The sequence below is a fragment of the Lynx rufus genome, unplaced genomic scaffold (assembly GCF_022079265.1).
Source record: "Lynx rufus isolate CCGP_SWC_20201006 ecotype Redwood Valley unplaced genomic scaffold, mLynRuf1.p SCAF_5, whole genome shotgun sequence".
NCBI classification, from domain to species: Eukaryota; Metazoa; Chordata; class Mammalia; order Carnivora; family Felidae; genus Lynx; species Lynx rufus.
Genome location: NW_025814867.1, coordinates 112,462,962 through 112,485,212, shown reverse-complemented (window position 1 = coordinate 112,485,212; position 22,251 = coordinate 112,462,962). Strand labels below are relative to the sequence as shown.

At 38.5% G+C, this 22,251-nt stretch overlaps 1 protein-coding gene across 1 annotated transcript; it reads left to right on the top strand.

Annotated features, from left to right (window-relative positions):
• The first annotated feature begins 450 nt into the window (after positions 1-450).
• Positions 451-3,996, top strand: LOC124525992 (ferritin heavy chain B-like). Its single transcript, XM_047098670.1, has 4 exons — positions 451-552; positions 1,235-1,378; positions 2,499-2,624; positions 3,722-3,996. Exons 1-4 carry the CDS (start codon positions 451-453, stop codon positions 3,872-3,874), a joined length of 525 nt encoding a protein of 174 aa, XP_046954626.1. The 3' UTR covers positions 3,875-3,996.
• Positions 3,997-22,251: the final 18,255 nt, after the last annotated feature.

Here is a 22,251-nt window from a genome sequence, read left to right as displayed (position 1 = left end):
GGGTGGGGGATATGTCATCTATTAGGCAAGGAATGTATTTTAGTCAGTCTTCCTAGATTCCCCACAGGACCTAGCATGATGCGCCATAAATAGTTTTTGAAGAAAGAAGAAAATGAAATGTAATGCAGCTACTCTGTTAATGTTTCCCTGTTCAGGAAATGTATTAACTTTCTCATATTCAGAGTGAATGTGAGGGAGAAAACTGAACGCTGCTGGGTTAGGAGGATTAGGGTTCCTGCCCCCACCCCCATTTTTCTTAGGTCAGACTGGTGTTTTCATGCAGAAACAACATCCTCATTGGTAGATTAGTAGCTGTTAATCTCAGCTGGATGGAATTTCATCTAGTTTTCAGCTGGATGGAAGTGGGCTGGCTATATGCCTGTTGGTATTTAAGAAGTCTCCTACCTTAATGGGTAGCCCTTTTTATGCCTGGTTTTCTCTAAAGCTGAGATGGGATCCCAGGCTCAAAAACTCCTCTCTGAGGCCTGTAGGGTTGCTGTTAATTATCTAGCATCTTATGAGCTGAATGTCAGTGATGCTTATTTAACTATGGTTAGTATGAGTTTTTGAGGCTCTGGGAGGGAGGTTTTAGCTCTGGTTGGGGTGATGACATATCCTCTATATCTTTAGTAATGGTAGCTATTGCATGTTTGTGGGTTGATACTAGATGAGACAGTAACTTAGAGGCTAGGGTTTTGCTGCACTGAGGCCCAATGATTCAGAGCTGCGATTACAAACTATGGGAGGTGATAGGGAGAATCACAGTGCTTTCTTGTGGCTTCCCAATGCTATATGAGCATCAACTATGTGGAAAAACGAAATAAGCAATTTTTCACCCATATAGTCTTAGAGAGTTAATGTAGATATATTAGGATTGATGAACTAGATTGACATTTAAAATGTCAATTTATGCTGGACTTCTGCCAGCATTTCTACATGTTTAACTGGAAATAAATGCCAGCACGTCAGGTTCACAAATCTGACCCCTAAAAAGGCCATAATGGCCAAATTAGGCACCAGCACGTTAGAATCTGGGTGGCTTCTCCTTGAGGTAGCCTGGGTTCAGAAAGACAGCCTGGGCCTTCTGAAAATCAAAGGACAAACTACGGAAAGAACAAAGAAGGCCTCCTTTGAACCACACGGAAATAATGAAGTGAGCTTGTGTAGGATTTTTCAGTCTTGAAATTCAGTTTCTCTCACCACCATTCTGCCCCCATTCTCACCCCTGTTCCAGTCCTTTTACTACGATGAAGAGACGGAAGCACCTCTTTATCTCCCCTTCTTTGAAGACCAAATTGAGGTGAAGAAAGAACATGCAAAGCAGTTCATAACCTATCTAAGAGAGCATCGGAGTAAAATCTGCCTTCCGGTGATTAAGGTGACTGTGTGACTTTGTTACTTTGTTAGGATCAACTCCGCGGGTCCAGAGAGCTAAATGATTAGTTGCTACCTAACTTGTAAGGTTACTCATGTTCTTAGATGGGATCATAGCAACGGACTTTGAGGGCAAGCATGTGTCTTATTTGTAATCTCTTCGTATTTTGTGAGTAAATCTTAGCCACCAAAAGCTTGTTTGGTTTTTCTTTCTTTTTTTTTCTTTAGGTTTTTATTTATTTAAGTAATCTCTACAGCCAACGTGGGGCTCAAACTCATGACCCTGAGAACAAGAGTCTCATGTTCTTCCCACTGAGCCAGGCAGGGGCCCCTTGTTTGTTTGTTTGTTTGTTTGTTTGTTTGTTTGTTTGTTTTAATGGACCAACAGCATCAGCAGCACATAGGAACTTAATAAAACTGAAAATTTATGGACCCAAACGGGACAAACTGATTCAGATTCTCTAGAGGTGGGGCCCAAGGAATGGTATCTTAACAAGCTTTCCAGGTGATTCTAATGCTCTGCATAGTTTGAGAAGCACTCCTCTAATGACTTCTTCCTAAATGTGTTAGTATCTTATGTTAGATCTTTAGTCTAATTCAGACTAAATTAGTCTAATTAGTCTAATGCACGCTCACGTATCTAATATGGCTATATTCAATGTAGTAAAACAAGTTCTTTTTCACTGGAACATACACTCCAAAAGGATCATCTAAACCTTAACTGGGGGTATTATGTGTAGAAACAGTCCTACTAATCTGACAGGTTCTTTTAACTCCAGCTTTATAAAGAGAACTAAATGTCTAGTAGTAATAGAACTGAACCACCATCATGGAATCCCAAAGCCCATGTAAATGTACTGGTAGTAGTCAAGCTTTGTAATAAATTAAAATTATATGGGGGGCTTTTAAAAATCTCGATACCCAGTTACACCCCATACCAATTAAGCCAGAATTTCTGCATTTGAGAGCCAGACATGAGTATTTAAGATTCGCTGCTGATTCCATTGTGCCACAAAGTTTGGAAACTACTAGCCTATGTAAACCTAGTCATAATGGAATCCAGGGTGTAGAGTGTAATAAAGTTTCTGAGGTGGAAAAGTGACTTCCTTGTTCCTCTTCAACAGAGGCCTGACATTGATAACTGGGGAACTGGCATTCAAGCCATAGAGTCTGCTCTGCAGTTGGAAAACACATTAAACAAGCTCCTACAAGACCTGATGAACTTGGCTTCTCAAAATAGTGAAACTGATGTAAGTAGTTAACTCTGAAAGCAAGGTTATCTTTCACTTCTGTGAAGACTTCTAAGAAATGGGTCCAAAAAAATAGATCGTCCCATATGTGCTTATTTTCCTCAAGCACATACATGAACTCATTTCTGGGAGTAGGTTGGTGTGGGAAGAGTAGGTGTACCGGCAAGGAGGAGTGCAACTCAACACAAGATGGAGAAGACTTTCTGGGAATGATACACTCTAGATAATGTTGCTGGCTTATAAATGTCTTAGACCAAAAGTGCTTACGTTTTAATGGATAACAGAATCACCTGGAGGATTTACTAAAACAAACTGCTGGGCCCTATTCCTCCCCCCCCCCAGAGTTTTTAATTCAATTTGTTTTATGTAGTATCCAAGAATTTGCATTTCTAACAAGTTTCCAGGTGATGTTGCTGGTCAGGGGCTACACTTTGAGAACCACTATCCTTGAGTGTCCCTGAAAAACTGAATATTGATGATGACCCCTTATCCTATAGACTTTTCTGAAGTCTTCTTGGTTGATGGTGAACACTCTACCTTGTAGTGGTAACTTTGTTGCCAACTCCCTAGCTTCTCAGAGTCAGTGGGGAAAAAAAAAAGTCCTAATACAAAAGTTATCAACCTTAGAAGATACTGGACTCACTGACAAGTTCTGAAAAGCTACAAATGACTGGGTGTTATGCTAGACCACTTAAATCTAAAACTTTAGGAATGGGGCCTGGGTGCCTACTCAAAACCTCCATGTGATTCAGATAAACAGGGTAGAAAACCATTGCAGTAGGAGCTCATTACTTAAATTAATCTGTACTTCTGAGGAGATGCTCTAACTCATATTCATTAAAAGTGGATATTTGTACTCACCTAGCGGTCTTGAATGTCTTCAACCAGTGCTCTTTAGATTTCAATATGCATATGAATAGCCTAGTTCCTTCTTAAAATCTGATTTCCTAGGTCTGGGTGAGGCTTGAGATTCTGCATTTCTGGCAAACTCCCAGGACTGTTGGTCCACGCACTATAAGTTGGGTAGCAAGATCTTAGATCATCTCCCATTGCAGACAAAGGTCTTCAATTAGTCCTTCCCGGTTTTATTTTTGTAGCTCCTAAACTTCCTGAAAAAGTTCCTGGCTAAACAGAAAAGGAACATAAACTATCTGGAATACCAACGTAGCTATCAGAAGGAATTAGACAGGCTGACTGAGAAGGAGGTCACACCTGAAAAACTTGGTGAAGCATCAGGTAAAGAGGCTTAACATCTGAAGGCGACAGTGAATGTTCCACTGTAATAGGTTTCAAAGGCAGCTACTTAAGAATCTTGATCTCTATTTGACAGAAGACTGCTTTCCTTTTTATCTAGTATCCCATCTTCATTGTTACACATGGAAATAAATTGGTTTTGCATTATAATTATGTGTTAAATTGCTATTGGAGTACAAGAAGGGTTATTTCCATCAATGTGAGTTTGGCGAAAGCTTCCTGGAACAGTGGGTACGTTCCCACTGAAAAAAAGCCTTCCCTCATAGTTCAAACACCCAGATGCACAGTCAGGATTTGATAAATTCAACCAGTCCAAGTGGATATAATAGAAAGTAGTAATTTCCTTAGGTCTTACTATAGCTCCCCTCCCCTTTAGCTTGGATACATATTTTAAGTCTAGAAAATAGGAGGGTTTTCTCCTAATTGAATGCAAAGCTAACAAGAGCTCTTGGTCTAGAAATGGTGACTCCCACCTGAAAGTGTACAGGGGATAGGCAGCTGCAACCAAAGTGTCCTTTCACAGCTGAAGGTAGGCGTAGCGAATAGGAGGGTACACAGGCAATGAAGGCACTGAAGACTAGGGGGAATGCCCTTACCCTCTCCACTGTGGGCCAGCTGGCAGCTACCAGCATAATTGCTTAGGAGGAAATAATGAGTATGGAAGCTTGGGTCAGACCCAAGGGCCTCACGTAACTCGTATACAACCTGGGAAGAAAGGTCGCTCTATAGGATTACGTTGTGACTCCAAAACTTACTAGCTCCAAGGCCTTGAATAAAATTTTTACTTCAATCATAGACTCACTTTAGTTGTCTATGGAGTGGGGTTAATAGTATTTAGTTTATAGTTAATAAGAGGATTAAGTAAATTAATATGTAAAATATGTAGAACAGTACCTACTCAGATTATGTATTCTGTTTGTAAAATAACGTACATTCTTTTTAAATTTTTTTTAAGGTTTATGTATTTTTGAGAGTGAGAGAGAGACAGAGTGTGAGTGGGGAGGGGCAGAGAGAGAGGGAGACACAGAATCCGAAGCAGGCTCCAGGCTCTGAGATGTCAGCACAGAGCCTGACACGGGGCTCATACCCACAAACTGCGAGATCATGACCTGAGCTGAAGTCAGATGCTTAACTGACTGAGCCACCCAGGCACCCCAAAATAGTGTAAATTCTTAAACTTGAGGAAAGTCAATACATGACAGAAGCAATTACAAGAAAACAGGTCACTGAAAGTGAGGTAAAATCTTGGGGGGAAAAAAAGGAATATTTTTTTGAAGCAAGAAAAAGTGATAAGGGCCAGTTAGATATCTTAGGGTAAAAAGAAATCAAGTTAACAAATGGACTGAATATTCAAACACAGCTAATCAAGCAAGTGATTTAAAGGTAAGCTAAGAAATTCTCAGCCAAAGGAACAATGAAATGGTACTTGAGATGTTAAGACATGTAGTTCGAACAAAAGATCTAATTAGAGTTCTGGGAGGAAAGAGAAAGGAAAAAGATCCATTGTAGTGAAATTTTACAGCATCAAGAATAAAAAAGCTCCCCATAAAAGAGAGTATAAAGAATGAAAACTGACATATTAATAACAGCTTTCTCATCAATATTAGATGAAAAGAGACAATTGAAAAATGTCTTCAATATGCTAATGAGGAAAAATAAGAGTTGAGTCTGACCCATTCATACATAAAAATATCGGGTACACAGAAGTTTCTAACCTAAAGAGGACCTTCACTGCGAATGATATCATTGTTTCAATGGCAAAATAGAAAGGCGTGCAGGTCCAATGTAATCTAGGTGATACTAACTAATCTTTCATAGTACTTTATGCTTTAGTAATTCCAGTGAGGAAGGGCATGTCCCTTGGCAATCATCAACCACATAATGGACTTCTTTACCTACCTTCTCACACCTCTTCTATAACTTCCTCTTTTTGAGAACCACTGCCGTGATTAACTTATCACCACTGGAGAATTACTAGTTCACAAAGTATTCTTGAATAAATTCCTTCTTTTATAATTCTAACTATGTCAAATTTTATCCCTAATAATGATAGACATTCACATTAAAATCAGGAATAAGACAAGATTGCTTTAACTTCAACACTACTTTGTATATTACTAGAGGTTCTGGAGCAGGGTTTCTCAATCTCAGCACTGTTGACATTTTGAGCCAAATGACTCTGTTGTGGGGAGGGTCCTACCCATTGCAAAATGTCTAGCAGCATCCTTGGCCTTCACTTACCAGATAGCTGTGACAATCAGAACTGTTTCCAGACATTGCTAAATGTCTGAGGGGCAAAGTCTCTCTGCTTGAGAACCACTACTCCGAACAATGCAATAGAAAAACTAAAGGAAAAGAAGCTATATCTGCTTAAAAAGACTTAGTTAATGTGATATGATTATAACTAGAACTGAAAAACTATTATAACTTACAAGAAAGTTTAATAATGTTGCTGGATATAGGAAAAATATCTACAAGCCAATCTTTCCCATGATCAGTAAACAGGGAGACATTAAAAATGTATTTCTTGCTTATAATATCCACAAATACATAAAGTAGCTAGGTCTAGGAATAATCCTTAAAAAGTAACTTGAAGACTATATGAAATAAAAATGCTTCCTGAAAGAGATAAAAGCTTGGTATAATGGAAAGAGGAGAGAAAGATTAAATTTGTGACACCTTCCAAATCAATGTATAGGACTAAAGCAATTTGGATCATAATCCCAACAGTATTTTGAGGGTTCAGACAATTTTGTACTAAGAAATAAGCATCACAGAGAAAAACATGAGAACATACATAAAACTTGCTTAACATCATTGAGAAATACAAAGACCAGAAAGAGATACTAACTTACTACCTACTCATCAGAGTGGCTAAAATTAAAATAACTGTCAACACCCATGTGCTGGCAAGATGATAAAACTATTGAAACTCTCAACATTGTTGGTGAGAACAAGTGGTGCAACTGCTTTGGAAAACAGTAGGATATTTCCTTGTAAAACTAAGCATACATGTACCCCATGAATTTTTGGAGAACACAATTTATTCCAAAACAAATGATATTATTGACTAAAATTGGGCACAGCAAGTTATAGAGAAAAGATAGGAGGAAGAAGTTAACTCAAGTTAACTCGATGCTCATAATAGGAATCAATAGATATTGTCTGAATAAAGAGGGTTCTAAGGGTATTATATAAAAGGCTAATTATAAAGGCAGGCACTAGAATAAAAATATATTAAGAATTATAATTTTTAACATAATAGCCTCCATATTGAAAATTTATATAAATAAAATGTTCATATGTATATTTTATTTTGTTCCCCTTAAGTTAGCTCTTGTTTTAGCCCTAGTTCAAATGTTCACCCAGAGTCTTTTTGCTGAAGTTTCCCTGATCATCTTTTGAATGAATGAATTTTGTTCTTTGGGAGATGCTTCAGTAAGACCTAATGTAGACAGTATTCCTCAAGTCCTTGAATTTGCAGAAATTGTTGTCTATAGCTTTGACACTTGAAGGACAGCTTGAATGGATTTAAAATTGTTGGTTCAAACTTCCTTTCCTTAGGTATCTGATAGGTATTGTTTCATTTCTGTTAGAATGGACTATAGCTGTGCAAACGTGGCTTTCTTTCATTTCGAAATAAGAGGTGCCTGGGGCACCTGGGTGGCTCTGTCAGTTGAGCGACCGACTTCAGCTCAGGCCATGATCTCAGGTTCATGAATTTGAGCCCTGCAGCGGGCTCTGTGCTGACAGCTCAGAAGCTGGAGCCTCTTTTGGATTCTGTGTTTCCCTATCTCTCTACCCCTTCCCCACTTATGCTCTCTCTCTCTCTCTCTCTCTCTCTCTCTCTCTCAAAAATAAATACACATTAAAAATTTTTTTAAAGAATTAAAAAAGAAATGAGAGGCAACTGGGTGGCTCAGTTGGTTAAGCATCTGACTCTTGGTTTTGGCTCAGGTCATGATCTTGTGGCTTTGTGGGCTCTGTGCTGGCAGTATGGAGCCTGCTTGAGGTTCTCTCTCTCTCTCTTTCTCTATCTCCCCCTTTCTCTCTCTTTTCCCCTCCTCCTACTCACCCTGCCTCTGTCTCTCTCAAAATAAATAAACTTTGAAAAATGATACAGTGGTTTTACCAGATGTCCAAAGTTTGCTACTAGTGTTAGTAAGATACATCTAATGTTTGTATGATATATGTTAGTAGGAAGTCTTGGTAGTGGTCATTCTGGGACAGTTTTCTTAGATCTTCAACGTGCCTTTTAATATACAAACACAAGTTTTATTTCAGAACGTTTTATAATTTTTGTTTCACTCTCTTCTTTTGGTTTTTCTCCAACGAAACAACTCCTGTTAATCTCATTTTTAATCGTTTTGCCTAATCTTTTGTAACTTTCACTTTCTCTTTTTAAAAATCTTTTTCCTCCAAAAACAATAAGATACCTAGTAACAAACTTAACTAAAGAAGTAAAAGGTCTTTACTTTTTTTTTTTTCCAACGTTTATTTATTTTTTAAGACAGAGAGAGACAGAGCATGAACGGGGGAGGGGCAGAGAGAGGGGGAGACACAGAATCGGAAGCAGGCCCCAGGCTCTGAGCCATCAGCCCAGAGCCTGACGCGGGGCTCGAACTCACGGACCGCGAGATCGTGACCTGGCTGAAGTCGGACGCCTAACCGACTGCGCCACCCAGGCGCCCCAAAGGTCTTTACTTTTAAAACTATATAGCACTTATGGAAGAAATTGAAGAGGACACAAAGAACTGGAAAAGCATTCCATGCTCCTGGGTTGGAAGAACAAACTGTTAAATGTCTGTACTGCCCATCGCAATTCATGCAATCCTTATCAAAATAAAACCAGCATTTTTTCACAGAGCTAGAAAAAAAAATACTAAAATTTGTATAGAACCACAAAAGACCCCAAGTAGCCACAGAAATCCTGAAAAAGGAAAAACAAAATTGGAGGCATCATGATTCCAGACTTCAAGCTAGATTACAAAGCTATAGTCATCAAGACAGTAAGGTACTGGCACAAAAACAGACACATAGATCAATGGAACAGAATAGAAAACCCAGAAATAGACCCACAACTGTATGGTCAACTACTCTTTGACAAAGCGGGAAAGAATATCCAATGGAAAAAAGTCTCGTCAACAAATGGTGTTAGGAAAACTGGACAGCAACAAGCAGAAAAATTAAACTGGGCCACGTTCTTATACCATACACAAAACAAATTCAAAATGGATGAAAGACCTAAATGTGAAACAGGAAACCATCAATATCCTAGAGGAGAACACAGGCAGCAACCTCTTTGACCTCGGCCACAGCAACTTCTTACTAGATACATCTCTGGAGGCAAGAGAAACAAAAGCAAACATGAACTATTGGGACTTCATCAAGATAAAAGTCTTCTCCACAGTGAAGGAAACAATCAACCAAACTAAAATCAGCCTATGGAATGGGAAAAGATATTTGCAAATGACAAATCTGATAAAGGCTTAGTATCCAAAATCTATAAAGAACTTATCAAACTGAACACCCCAAAACCAAATAAGCCAGTTAGTAAATGGGCAGAAGACATGAATAGACATTTTTGCAAAGAAGACATCCAGATGGCCAACTGACACATGAAATGATACTCAACATTGCTCATCATCAGGGAAATACAAACCAAAACCACAATAAGATACCACCTCCCACCTGTTAGAATGGCTAAAATTAACAACACAAGAAACAACAGGTGTTGGAGAGGATGCAGAAATCCCTCTCGCACTGTTGGTGGGAATGCAAACTTGTGCAGTCACTCTGGAGAACAGTATGAAGGTTCCTCAAGAAACTAAAAATATAAATACCCTATGATCTAGCAATGGCACTATCAGGAATTTACCCGAAGGTTACAAAAATACAGATTCGAAGAGGTATATGCACCCCAATGTTTATAGCAGCTTTATAAACAATAGCCAACCTATGGAGAGAGCCCAAATGCCCATCCACTGATGAATGGATAAAGAAGATGTGGTATATTTACATACAGTCGAATATTACTCAGCCACCAAAAAGAATGAAATCTTGACATTTTCAATGATGTGGATGGAGCTAGAATATATTATGCTAAGCGAAATAAGTCAATCAGAGAAAGAAATACCATATGATTTCATTCATTTGTGGAATTTAAGAAACAAAACAGATGAACATATGAGAAGGGGGAGGAAAAAGAGGGAAACAAACCACAAAAGACTCTTAATGATATCTCTATCATCAAACTGAAAACTGATGGAGATGGGTGGGAGACAGGCTAGATGGGTGATGGGTATTATGGAGGGCATTTTTTGTGATGAGCAGTGTGTGTTGTATGTAAGTGATGGATTACTGAATTCTACTCCTGAAACCAATACTGCACGATGTGTTAAGTAACTAAAATGTAAGTAAAAAAATATTTTTGCTTATTTCTCTTTCACTTTCTTCACTTCCCCCATGTGTATATATTCTCTGTTTTGTGTTACACTTTATATAGCATCTATTTCCTCTTATGTTCCTTATAATTTGGTCTTTATTTATAAAATTATTTTGGGGGCACCTGGGTGGCTAAGTCAGTTAAGTGTCCGACTTTGGCTCAGGTCATGATTTCACCATTCGTGGGTTCTATTGCCCCCGTCGGACTCCGGGCTGACAGCCTGGAATCTGCTCTGGATTCTTTGTCTCCCTCATTCTCTGCCCCTCCCCCACTTGCGCTCTGTCTCTCAAAAATAAATAAACATTAAAAAAATTTTTTTCAAAGTGATTTTGCCTGTGTCTTCTACTTCTTTCCTAAATTTTACTAATCATTTCACATACTTCATTGACTTACCATCACCTTCTCTTTGTTGATTCTGTCTTCCCTGACTTCTTGTATTTATTTATTTTTTACCATCTTCTTTCCTGGTTGCAATTACATCATAATTTTTTCTCCCTTTATTCATGTTGGGGTGTTGTGTTGAAGTATTTCTCAGCTTTGGAGCAATATTTTTCTAATGAGTGTTTATAGTCTGCACAGAAGTTTTGTATTTATTTTTAGTTCTTTTTTGTTCTTTTGTTTTCCTAGAGTAGCTTTCTTTGCATCTAGTTCTAGCTGCACAATTACTTTGCTAATCATATTTGAATGAGTTGGATTTTCTCAGTTAGAAAGGAGGATCTTTTGAAGTAAGGGAAGGAGTAGCTTTCCCAGTTTCTCAGCTAAAGAGCTCCTTCCTCTATTACTATGGTAAATGCCTCTTCTGGGACCACGCCTCACTTAAATTTCAGATCCTAACTTGGTTCAAAAAGGCTCCTATCATCAGCCGCAAACTTCTATGGTACCTTCACCACCTCTGGTGAAGAAGTCACTTTCACCAGGGAATCCTGCCTCTAACTGCAACTTTCTAACTCCCCTTTCTTTAAGAAGTGCTATTTTCTTGAATCTACCACCTCTGTGTGAATCCTCGCCCAAACACATTCTAAACTTACTGTCTTCAGTTCTCCCATCACACCCGCCCTCTTTGATCACAGCAGTTGTCACTGATGAGGGGCCCCATCCTTTTGAGAGCAAATATTTACTATTGATGTCTAACATCTGGCACTTCTAAAGAACTCTTCTGCACACCTGTTCTCAGAAACACAGCACTGTTGTGGTTTCCTGAACTAAACCTACTGACTTCAAATGATAAAGATACATCAAGGAAGAAAGTGGAAGACAGAGAATCCAGTACTAATATATATCAAAAGCACACATACTAAAATGTCTGCTTCCCAAATGTGAGCAATAACTCCTGAGCACAAAAACCATATCCTTTTTCTGCTAAAGATGGTTCAGGAATAGGACTGGGCTAGTAGAAGGCCCTTCTGGAACTATTAGGTACATAGATGCAAAAAGGCAAGCCTTCATCAAGACAAATTGGGTTGGAGGAAGGCAGCTGATTTTGTGACTACCGAAAAGAGAGTCACTTAGCCTAGACTGCTATTCTGGCACCTTCTCACCTACAGGAAACTGGAAAATAGATGACCCAGAAATTTCCAACTCAAACAACAATGACAAATACGAAAGAAGAAAGAAGGTGGGGAGAGAGCCGAAGAGGCATGGCATCTACATAGATGCTTTTAGAGAAAAAGAAGGGGAAATAAAACACAATTTATTCACATATGAAGAATATTTTTACGTGGACAGTTGAAAACTATGAATTAACTTTTTAATGTTAGCTATTCTAGTGTGTATACAGTGTATCCTATTGTAGCTTATTATTACTGAAGTATAACTGACATGTGATGTTATATTAGTTTCAGATGTACCACATTGATTCAACAATTCTATACGTTACTCATGCTCACCACGATAAGAGTAGTCACTGTCTGTACCATATCACATTATCACAAAATTATTGACTATATTTCCCATGCTGCACCCCCATCTCTGTGACTTATTTATTCCACAACTGGGAATTTAAATCTCACAATCCCCTCCATCCTATGGTAGTTTTAACTTGCATTTCCCTGATGACCGTGAAAAGCAAATGCTTAAAGCTGTTAGAAACGAATATCGGAGAATAAATTTACTGTCTGCCTTGGTTCTCTGCTTAGTTCTGTAGAGGCAGAACTGAGCCTGATAAAGAGAAATAATACAAATGCAATCTATTTGATGGGCAAAACGCAGACACTGAAGATCCTCCAGTATCCTGTTTGTTAGCATTAAAGGTATGGCTACTGGGGTCATTGACTAGAGGTTTGCCGATGCTCACAGATATTACTGTTACTATTCTCATTGCATTTACCTTAAGCCTGAATGATACAAGAGTAATTATGACTTTGTGAATAATTTTCTTGTGCCTCTTTTTAATTGCTAGCAATGTGCTGTTACTAGCAGAAAAGAAATTTTTTAAAAACACTATAGACAATTTTTTAAACATCAGAAAACAAAACTGCTAGATTTTGCACCTCTTCAGTCATACTAAATATATCAATTAAACAAGTATTTATTAAGCATCTTCTATTTTTCATGGACTTAACTTAGATCCTGGGAATACAAAATTAAATGGGCCCTAGCTATTGAGACATGCACAATCCAAAGAGAATACACTTATAATGTAAATAATGAGAATTCAGTTTGGTAAAAGCATGAATAAAAGCCTGTAGGAGGCACAGAAGAACATAGAGAAAGAACGACCATTTGTGCTAGAATAGAAGGGACGTGGATACAAAAGCTTCTGATCTGTACTTGGACAGATGACTCAGAGTTCAACAGAAGGAGGGAAGGAGGAACAGAGCATTTCAGGCCAAGTCAATGGAACAGGGTCAGATCACAGTGTCTGTTATGGCGTGTTAATATGCTTGGGCTTTGTTCTTCAGGGGATGGGAAAGCAATGAGGAGTTTAGAGGTAGATGTGATGTAATCAGATTTGCAATTTAAAACAATGACCTTGTAGCATAGTAGCTAATGGTGTTGTTCTTGACACTCCTGTCTGTGTCTATCACGTGACAAAACAAATAAGTAATTATGTTGGTATTTTTGAGAACTGGGATTTCTTGTCTGGAATAAAGGAGAAATAAATGTAGGATCAATGAGGTTAAGTAAAAATCCTATAGATGCTTAATTATGAATATCAGAATGAGCTCATGATATATTTACCTTTTAAAAAAAGTCCTGTCTAATGAAAAGACCTGGAAATAAGTAGCAATGAGCACTCTGACACCCTCAGTATGGTCTCTAAATATGATTTGTCACTAGACAGAGCTAAGGCTCCTTTGAGAAATGGCTGCTTGTCCTTCTGAGTCAGGATATATACTAATAATCCTGAAACATGTTATCATATTAGAAAGCAAGGTTGTCAAAAAGAATTCAGAACCAACTTGAAGAGGCCTCCTTTCAGTAAGGATAGCCAATTTCATGAGAAAAATAGCCACAATGGACTGAACCATACCAAATATGCTTAAATTTATTGGTAAAATATTAAATAATAAATACTTAATAACAATAGGTAATTGTTAAATAATTATACTAATTATAACAAATAACACTAAAAAAAAGTGGTCACCTTTGGAGGATAATAGCTAATTCATACTCAAACTCTGAAAACTGGTAACAAGGATTTAATTTATCTTTCCTATATGAACTACTTTGGAATAACCTAATAGTTAATAAGGGGAATTTATCTTTGTACAAAATAATACAGTGTGCATAATACTTTTTTTGCCAAATTAAGAAAAAATAAATTAAATTAAATGGTAAAAAAATGCCAAAAAACAAAAAACAAACAAAAAAACAACAACAACAAAACTAAACAAGGGATGCGTGAGTGGTTCAGTCATTTAAGTGTCTGACTTCAGTTCAGGTCATGATCTCACGGTTTATGGGTTGGAGCCCTGCCTCAGGCTCTGTGCTGACAGCTCAGAGCGTGGAGCCTGCTTCAGATTCTGTGTCTCCTTCTCTCTCTGCCCCTCCCTTGCTTGCACTCTGTCTCTCAGAAATAAACACTAAAAAAAAATTAAAAACAAACAAACAAACAAAAAAACCTAGGTAATGGGGTGCCTGGGTAGCTCAGTTCGTTAAGCATCCGACTCGATTTCAGCTCAACTCATGATTTCACGGTTCATGAGTTGGAGCCCTGCATTGGGCTCTGTGCTGACAGTGCGGAGCCTGCTTGGGATTCTCTCTATCCCTCTCTCTCTCTCTCAAAATAAATAAATAAATATTAAAGAAAATAACTAGGCAATGATCACCCATGGCTGCTATTAGCAGAAAAATAAAGCCAGTCAGGCATTTTGTATCTCCTGATGAAATTATACACTACTACTCATGAAGTAACTTTAAAAAGAAAAAAAAAAAGAGTTAAACTATATCATAACCAGTCTCAAGATTTAACTACCCTCTATAGGATATGCAGGAGAGAAGAATCTATTGAACAACACAACAGGAATGCACTCAACAAAATCCAGAATATGGGAAACTACAGGACAAATGTCCCAGGTTTGTCAACAAATAAATAACATGGAAAAAAGAAATCTTAATTGAAACAATGATCCTAATTGAAACAAATTTTTAAAATGTGAATATTTGATGATATTAAGATATTACCAATTTTTTTCAATGTGATGATTATATTATCATTATGTATAAAATAAGAATCATCGGTCTGAAATATTTATTAATGGAATGATATGAAATATTTATTAATGAAATGATAAAATTATGAAGGGGAGTAGAGAATGGGATAAAGATGAAATGAACTTGATTAGTAATAAAACTGGGTGATGGGGTCCTTGGGAATTTATTCGCTGTTCTGTGTATGTTTCAATAATAGCTTTTTAAAACATTATTGCTTTTAAAGGGTAATTTTATTTCCCTAATATCTGGATTGGGGGGAGGCCAATTTACTGTAACCTCTGAACGCTGATGTTAGCACCCTACATTTATTGACAACATCTCCATCTTTCTGTCACAGAGCTCATTGGAATAGTCATTGCAACAATGTTCAGGTCATTGTGCTTGCAGAGTTGTCAGAGTTTGGAAATTAGTCATTAGCCCTTTTCAAGTTGCTACAATTATCACTGCAAGGATTCTGGTTTCTTATTTTAAGTTAGTTAACCTACAGTGTAGTCTTGGCTTCAGTAGAACCCAGTGAGTCATCTCTTACATATGACACCAAGGGCTCATCTCAGCAAGTACTCTCCTTAATGCTCGTTACCCATTTAACCCATCCCCACCCTCACACCTCCCCTCCAGCAACCCTCAGTTTGTTCTCTGTATTTAAGAGTCTCTTGTGGTTTGCCTCCTTCTCTGTTTTTATCTTATTTTTCCTTCCCTTCCCCAATGTTCATCTGTTGAGTTTCTCAAATTCTACATATGAGTGAAATCATGATATCTGTCTTTCTCTGACTAACTTATTTTGCTTAGCATAATACACTCTAGGTCCATCCACATTGTTGCAAATGGCAAGATTTCATTCTTTTTCAGCTCTGAGTAGTATTCCTTAAGTAAAGCACAGTGCAGATTGCCACCAGTAAATGGGCTACTGGATTATTTAACTATCAGAGTAGTTGTGTTCTGCCTAGTTTCTGTAAAAAGATAAACAAGTTTCTAAAGAAGCCCTAAAAAAACAGCTCGAACACAGATTTCCCTGATGTCTCCAGCTTTTACATCAAATTGAGAGGCTCTCACATACCATTTGTGTCAAGATGGCTTCCTGCGTAGCCCATGCGGCTCCTATCTCTGGCTCTAAACAGCTCTATCTTGTGCCTGAATACTAGTGCATAATAGATATTACCGAAGATTTGGGGATGATGAAATGGAATTACAGCAAAGCCCAAAAAGCCACCAATTTACAAAAGAGTAACAGCTATCTCAGCTGTCCTGCCACCTCTAGCAGATTCCCTTCGGGGCTAACCAGGGTATTGTGGGGCCAGGCCTGTCTGTTCCAGGATTCCTCCAACATCTGAGTATTTGGATCTCCAAGACTCACTCAGGAAGAAACTAAACATTGTCGTTTCTGTAATATACAAAGTCATAAACTCTTCGTTGTCTGAACCTGACCTAGAAGACCAAAATCTGTTCACGTATTTTCCTAAACAGATGTGCAACTGTCTCTCTAATAGGAGTTCTGCCTCCCTCCCAAGCTAGTAAGCTGAAGCTATTGCTTACCTCCCGGATAACAGGTGCTTGATCTCGTGAACTGTGAGATCATGACCTGAGCCGAGATCAAGAGTCAGCTGCTTAACCCACTGAGCCACCCAGATGCCCCTCCTTACACAGTATTTCTGTTTCAACCAGAGTAGGCACTGTGACTTGTTTTATACAATGATGTAATAAAATAAGATTGTGCCAACTATGCCCATTGAAAGAGAACCAGTAGGTATAAACAAACACGTCCACAGTAAATATACCCAGAAACTAAGTTGCTTTTTACTATTTTCTTTGTGTTATAGGATGCTTATTGACTTAAAATACTGTCAGAGATAAACTTCCGTGCTGTGACTGATTTTTAGTCTTTGTTATGGTAAGTTAATGTACTGCAAAACTAAAAGTATAAACATACATAGAAAAGCCACTTAAATGTGCGACTTACCAATAAGCATAAAATGTTAGAAGAAGCATGAGGGGGGGGGCGCCTGGGTGGCTCAGTCGGTAAAGCGTCCAACTTTGGCTCAGGTCATGATCTCGCGGTTCATGAGTTCAAGTCCCGCGTCGGGCTCTGTGCTGACAGCTCAGAGCCTGGAGCCTGTTTCAGATTCTGTGTCTCCCTCTCTCTCTCTGACCCTCCCCCATTCATGCTCTGTCTCTCTCTGTCTCAAAAATAAATAAACGTTAAAAAAAATTAAAAAAAAAAAAGAAGAAGCATGAGGTGGTTTAAAAGCCATTTGGGGGGATAGGGTAATAATAATTACAGCCAACATCTCCTGAGTACATATGACGTACACTTGTAAATGTTTCATATTAATGCACTTAATTTGCCTTACCTCATCCAAAGTGTTTTTTACATTTAATCCAAGGAACAACTATTTCATGGAGCTACTGTTATTAGTCCCAACTACAGTGAGGAACTCGAGAGAGTCAAGTAACTCACCCAAATCCATCTGGCTTCAGAGCCCCCATTCTTAACCACCATCCCCTAACTGCCTCTCAGTGGTAATCAATCTGTTATGAAGATCTTCTTGGTCTCTTGTTCTCTAGGGCTATATAGTTTTTGTTCTGTTTTGTTTTGTTTTGTTTTGTTTTGTTTTAGAGAAACAGGGAGAAAGAGCAAGTGGGGAAGGGACAGAGGGAGAAGGAGAGAGATAATCTCTAGCAGGCTCCACACCCAGCACAGAACCCAACACAGGGCTCGATCTCACAAGCATGAGATCATGATCTGAGCCAAAATCAAGACTGAGCCACCCAGGCTCCCCTGTATGGTCTTTTATCCAGACTGTAGCCATATGTCTGCTTCTTTCTTTTTCTCTTTGCAGTTTCTCCATATTGTTGGCTCACAGTCACCTGAGTCCTCTCAACTTGATGTGTCCTTCATTGGAAAGCCAGTAAAAACTGACCAAGTTCTAATTCCAAAGTACTAGGAAAAAGATTTTGCTTAGCCTGAGAAGTCAGGAATCCCTTGCCCTTGGGGACAAACAGCTGCTAAGCTACAGAAGAAAGGCAAGGTCACATATCATAAAAATGGCTACCAGGGTTCACAGAAAGTAGTTTTCAGAGAAGTATATGGGTTAGAAAAAAAAAAATCTTGTATTTTTAAATTTTTTTTTTCAACGTTTTTATTTTTATTTTTGGGACAGAGAGAGACAGAGCATGAACGGGCGAGGGGCAGAGAGAGAGGGAGACACAGAATCGGAAACAGGCTCCAGGCTCTGAGCTATCAGCCCAGAGCCCGACGCAGGGCTCGAACTCACAGACCGCGAGATCGTGACCTGGCTGAAGTCGGACGCTTAACCGACTGCGCCACCCAGGCGCCCCAAAATCTTGTATTTTTAGAATGGTGTATGTGTTCACTGTATTGATATTCTTATTCTTTGCATGTACAGGTCCGTTTGGATTAAGATCATAGGAATATTTGCAGACAGTTTACTCTTCCAGAACAAAACCTGTTTGTATTCTTCCATTACCTAACAAATGCAGAATTTGCATAGACTTGAGATAGAAATCTGCATTCGTTTTCTGTGATGCCACCACAACAAACTCCCGTCAACTGGGGTTCTTAAAACAACAGAAAGTGATTCTCTCACAAATCTGTAGGCCAAAGATCCAAATTCAAAGTGTCATCAGGGTTGGTCTTTCTGGAAGCTCTGAGGCAGAAATCATTTTATGCCTCTTCCTTAGCTTCTGGTGGCTGCCTGCAATTCTTGGCATTCCTTGGCTTGTAGATGTGTCACTCTAATCTCTACCCCCATCTTCACATTCCTTCTTCCCTGTATTTCTCTTCTTCTATCTCTTAGAATTTTCACTGGATTTAGAGTCCATCCTAATCCAGTGTGATATCATCTCAATCTTTATCCTAACTACATCTGTAAAGACACTTATTCCAAATAGGTTTATATTTTGAGGTTCTGGGTGGACATGAGTTTGGGTGTGCACTATCTGACCCACTCCAGCATCCATAATGCCTCTTTGTGGCTAAGACCCTAGGAGCCGCATTTGTCCCCTCCAAATTGACTTGTTTTACCTTTACCAAACAATATATGGTGAGCACTGTTTTAAGTATATCACAAATAATAACTCATTTTATAGTTGGTATGTATTGGTACTGTTTTTCTTCTGGGTTATCTCTCCCATGAGTGACAGGCAGATAGCCCGGCCCTCAGCAGCTGGTCCAGTGCTCTTTGCGTGGTCACCTTGATAACGACTGACATGAGATCCAGCTGCAGCTGCCTGACACTGAAAGTCCATGTGTTCTCTCTCTTAAAAGTAAAATATCATCTAGAGAGAGCTAAGTAAAAAGGGACCTGACAGATAAGACTTAAGATTCCTTATGTAAATATCTCCATGGAAAATAAACAGCAGGACAGCGCCCTAAGGAAAGAAAGAAAGGGATCATAATGAAGATGTATGAGCAGCCATGGCAGGAAACAGAACTGGCTGTGCCATGCCATAAAGTCACTGTTCCCCACATTTCAGTAATTAGGAGCTCTCTTGGAACATGTGCCCCACCAGGTTTTTCTAGATGGCCATTTTTTTTTTCTCATCTCCTCTACCCAGACCCAGAGAGCCAACTCCTAACTGAGGTGCTCAGTTGGACTGAATACTTTTTAATATTTGTTCCTTGTTTTAAAATACCATGAAGATCTATAACATAGTAATCTGAGAGCCAAATAAGAATATAGTAAATTAAATGTTATTTCCTTTTAGTGGAATTACCAATATAAGAGTTTATGTAAGACTGGAGCTACCAATTTACCTAGAAGTGATTTTTATCAGCCCTGGGGGTTCACTGCCATGTCTTTGTTGTGTTTATGTCCTTCATACAGCACAGGTGAGCTGAAATCTCTATTCCACAGGCACTCCATAAAATAGAGTGCTTCGTGATTTGCTAGAAGGATCGACTGCCAACAGATGACAAAGGTAAATTTCTTAGAACAATGAATGGATAAAAACGACACATGTGATAGAATCAAGTACTTACACATGGTAAGAATATTGCCCACAACGGGAAGAACAGAAAACTGGAATCAATTAGAATGCCCTCTGTTGCAAAAACAAAGAAATGGAAAACTGCAACAATCCAGTGCATGCAGGACTACTAAGGAGGCCCACATCCTTCAGTAATAAAGGTTTGGGTCACCCTACCAGGTAAAGAATCATGACCAGATTAGGTGTTTGCTGAAGGCAAAGGGAACACAGAATAGGTAGTAGAAGGAGGTAGTTATAAATACCAGCGTGGCCAGTCAGAAACAGAGACTATAATGGTCATGAGTATTTATTCCTTATTATTAAAGAGCATTAATATGGAGCACTTCCTCCTTATTGTTTATCATGAATACAGCTGTATACATATCTGTGTGTATCTTTGTTTCTTCCCCTATCTTATTCCCCTATAATGTAACATAAGCTGTATTAACTTTGTATCACCATTTTCAATTGATGTATATAAATGTTAATTTGACATAATAATATTTAAGTTGCAGGATATCAGAGTAAAGACTAAACATCACTCAAGTACTATACCTCCTCTTGTGGGGAAAAGATTAGTGCATTTTTGGTTGTATGCAGGATAGTTTTACCACATTAAGCAGAATTATGATATTGTTATTGCCTTTATTTTGAGATTAAGTATAAGTTAAGGAGATGTGTATAGGTGCCAAGTTCAAAAGGGGTGGATTTGTGATGGTTACTTTTATGTGTCCACTTGACTGAGTCATGCAGTACCCATACATTCAGCTAACATTTTTTTCTGAGTGTATCTGTGAGGGTGTTTATTGATTGGATTATCATTTGAATTGGTGGACTCAGTAAGGTTGATCGCCCTCCCCTAGGTGGGTGGGCATCGTTCAATCCATTGAAGGCCTGAATAAAATAAAAAAACATGGGGAATCGAAACTTTGCCCCATCTGCCCAACTGCATGAACCAGACATTGATCTTCAGCCCTCAAAGGGACTTATGCCACCAGTTCCGTGGAATTCAGACCTTTGGACTTGAACTGAACTACACCACCAGTTTTCCTGGGTCTCCAGTTTGCAGACAGCAGATTGTGGAACATCTCGGACTCCATAGTCAAGTGAGATTAATTCCTTATAATAAACTTTATCATATATATTGGTTCTGTTTTCCTGGAGAGCCCTGACTAATACAAAGTATCCCTTTCTCCTACTTAATACTCCGTATAGATACTTCATATAATATCTGGTCATATAAATTGGCATAGTCTGTCAACTCCAGATTGGAATAAAATCTGTTCATACATAAAATCAGTTACTTACCTTTTGGATTGGAGCAATAATAACAAAAAACATAATGGCTATTTTTGTTTCAAATAATACCAAAGCAAGAGAAGTTATAGTTGAATAGACACATGCATGCCATATTGACAGCATTTTAAATATATTCTACCTTTTTGAAAATAACTTTGGTGTCATGTATTTTTGCAATATTTCCAATTATTTTTTTTAACGTTTATTTATTTTTGAGACAGAGAGAGACAGAGCATGAACGGGGGAGGGTCAGAGAGAGGGAGACACAGAATCTGAAACAGGCTCCGGGCTCTGAGCTGTCAGCACAGGGGCCCGATGCAGGGCTCGAACTCACGGACCACGAGATCGTGACCTGAGCCGAAGTCGGCGCTCAACCGACTGAGGCACCCAGGCGCCCCTGCAATTATTTTATTTGGCTTTAGAAAACACCTTTTTGTTGGAATTAACCAGACATTTGCTAATGGGGCATGTTTTTTGTTCCGAGATAGTATCAGTTAGTTGGTAGATAATTTATCTCACCATTTTATAAAAATCGAGCAATTTAGTTTTGAAAACTATCAGCAGATCTAATCCTGATAGAGTCTTATTAAATTTTACTCATGAACTTTTCAACTTCTAATTCTCTTATTTAAAATTTACAAAAATGGGGCACCTGGGTGGCTCAGTCGTTTGAGCAACCGACTTCGGCTCAGGTCATAATCTCACGGTTTGTGAGTTCGAGCCCCGCGTTGGGCTCTGTGCTGACAGCTCAGAGCCTGAAGCCTGCTTCGGATTCTGTGTCTCCCTCTCTCTCTGCCCCTCCCCCACTTATGCTCTGTCTCTCTCTCTGTCAAAAGTAAATAAACATTAAAAAAAAGTTTAAAAAAATAAAATAAAATAAACTTTACAAAAAATGATTTCAAGAAAAAAAGGCCAAATCTTACTTAACGTATCTCTACAGTACTAACTGAATTAGAAACCCAGTAGAAATGAAATATAAGATTTCAT

Excerpts from the sequence above, each read along its gene's own strand:
- LOC124525992 (XM_047098670.1), top strand. The coding sequence starts at position 451 with ATGGGATCCCAGGCTCAAAAACTCCTCTCTGAGGCCTGTAGGGTTGCT. Across the intron at positions 1,379-2,498 it reads TCTGCCTTCCGGTGATTAAG|AGGCCTGACATTGATAACTG; the intron begins GTGACTGTGTGA and ends CCTCTTCAACAG. Across the intron at positions 2,625-3,721 it reads CTCAAAATAGTGAAACTGAT|CTCCTAAACTTCCTGAAAAA; the intron begins GTAAGTAGTTAA and ends TTATTTTTGTAG.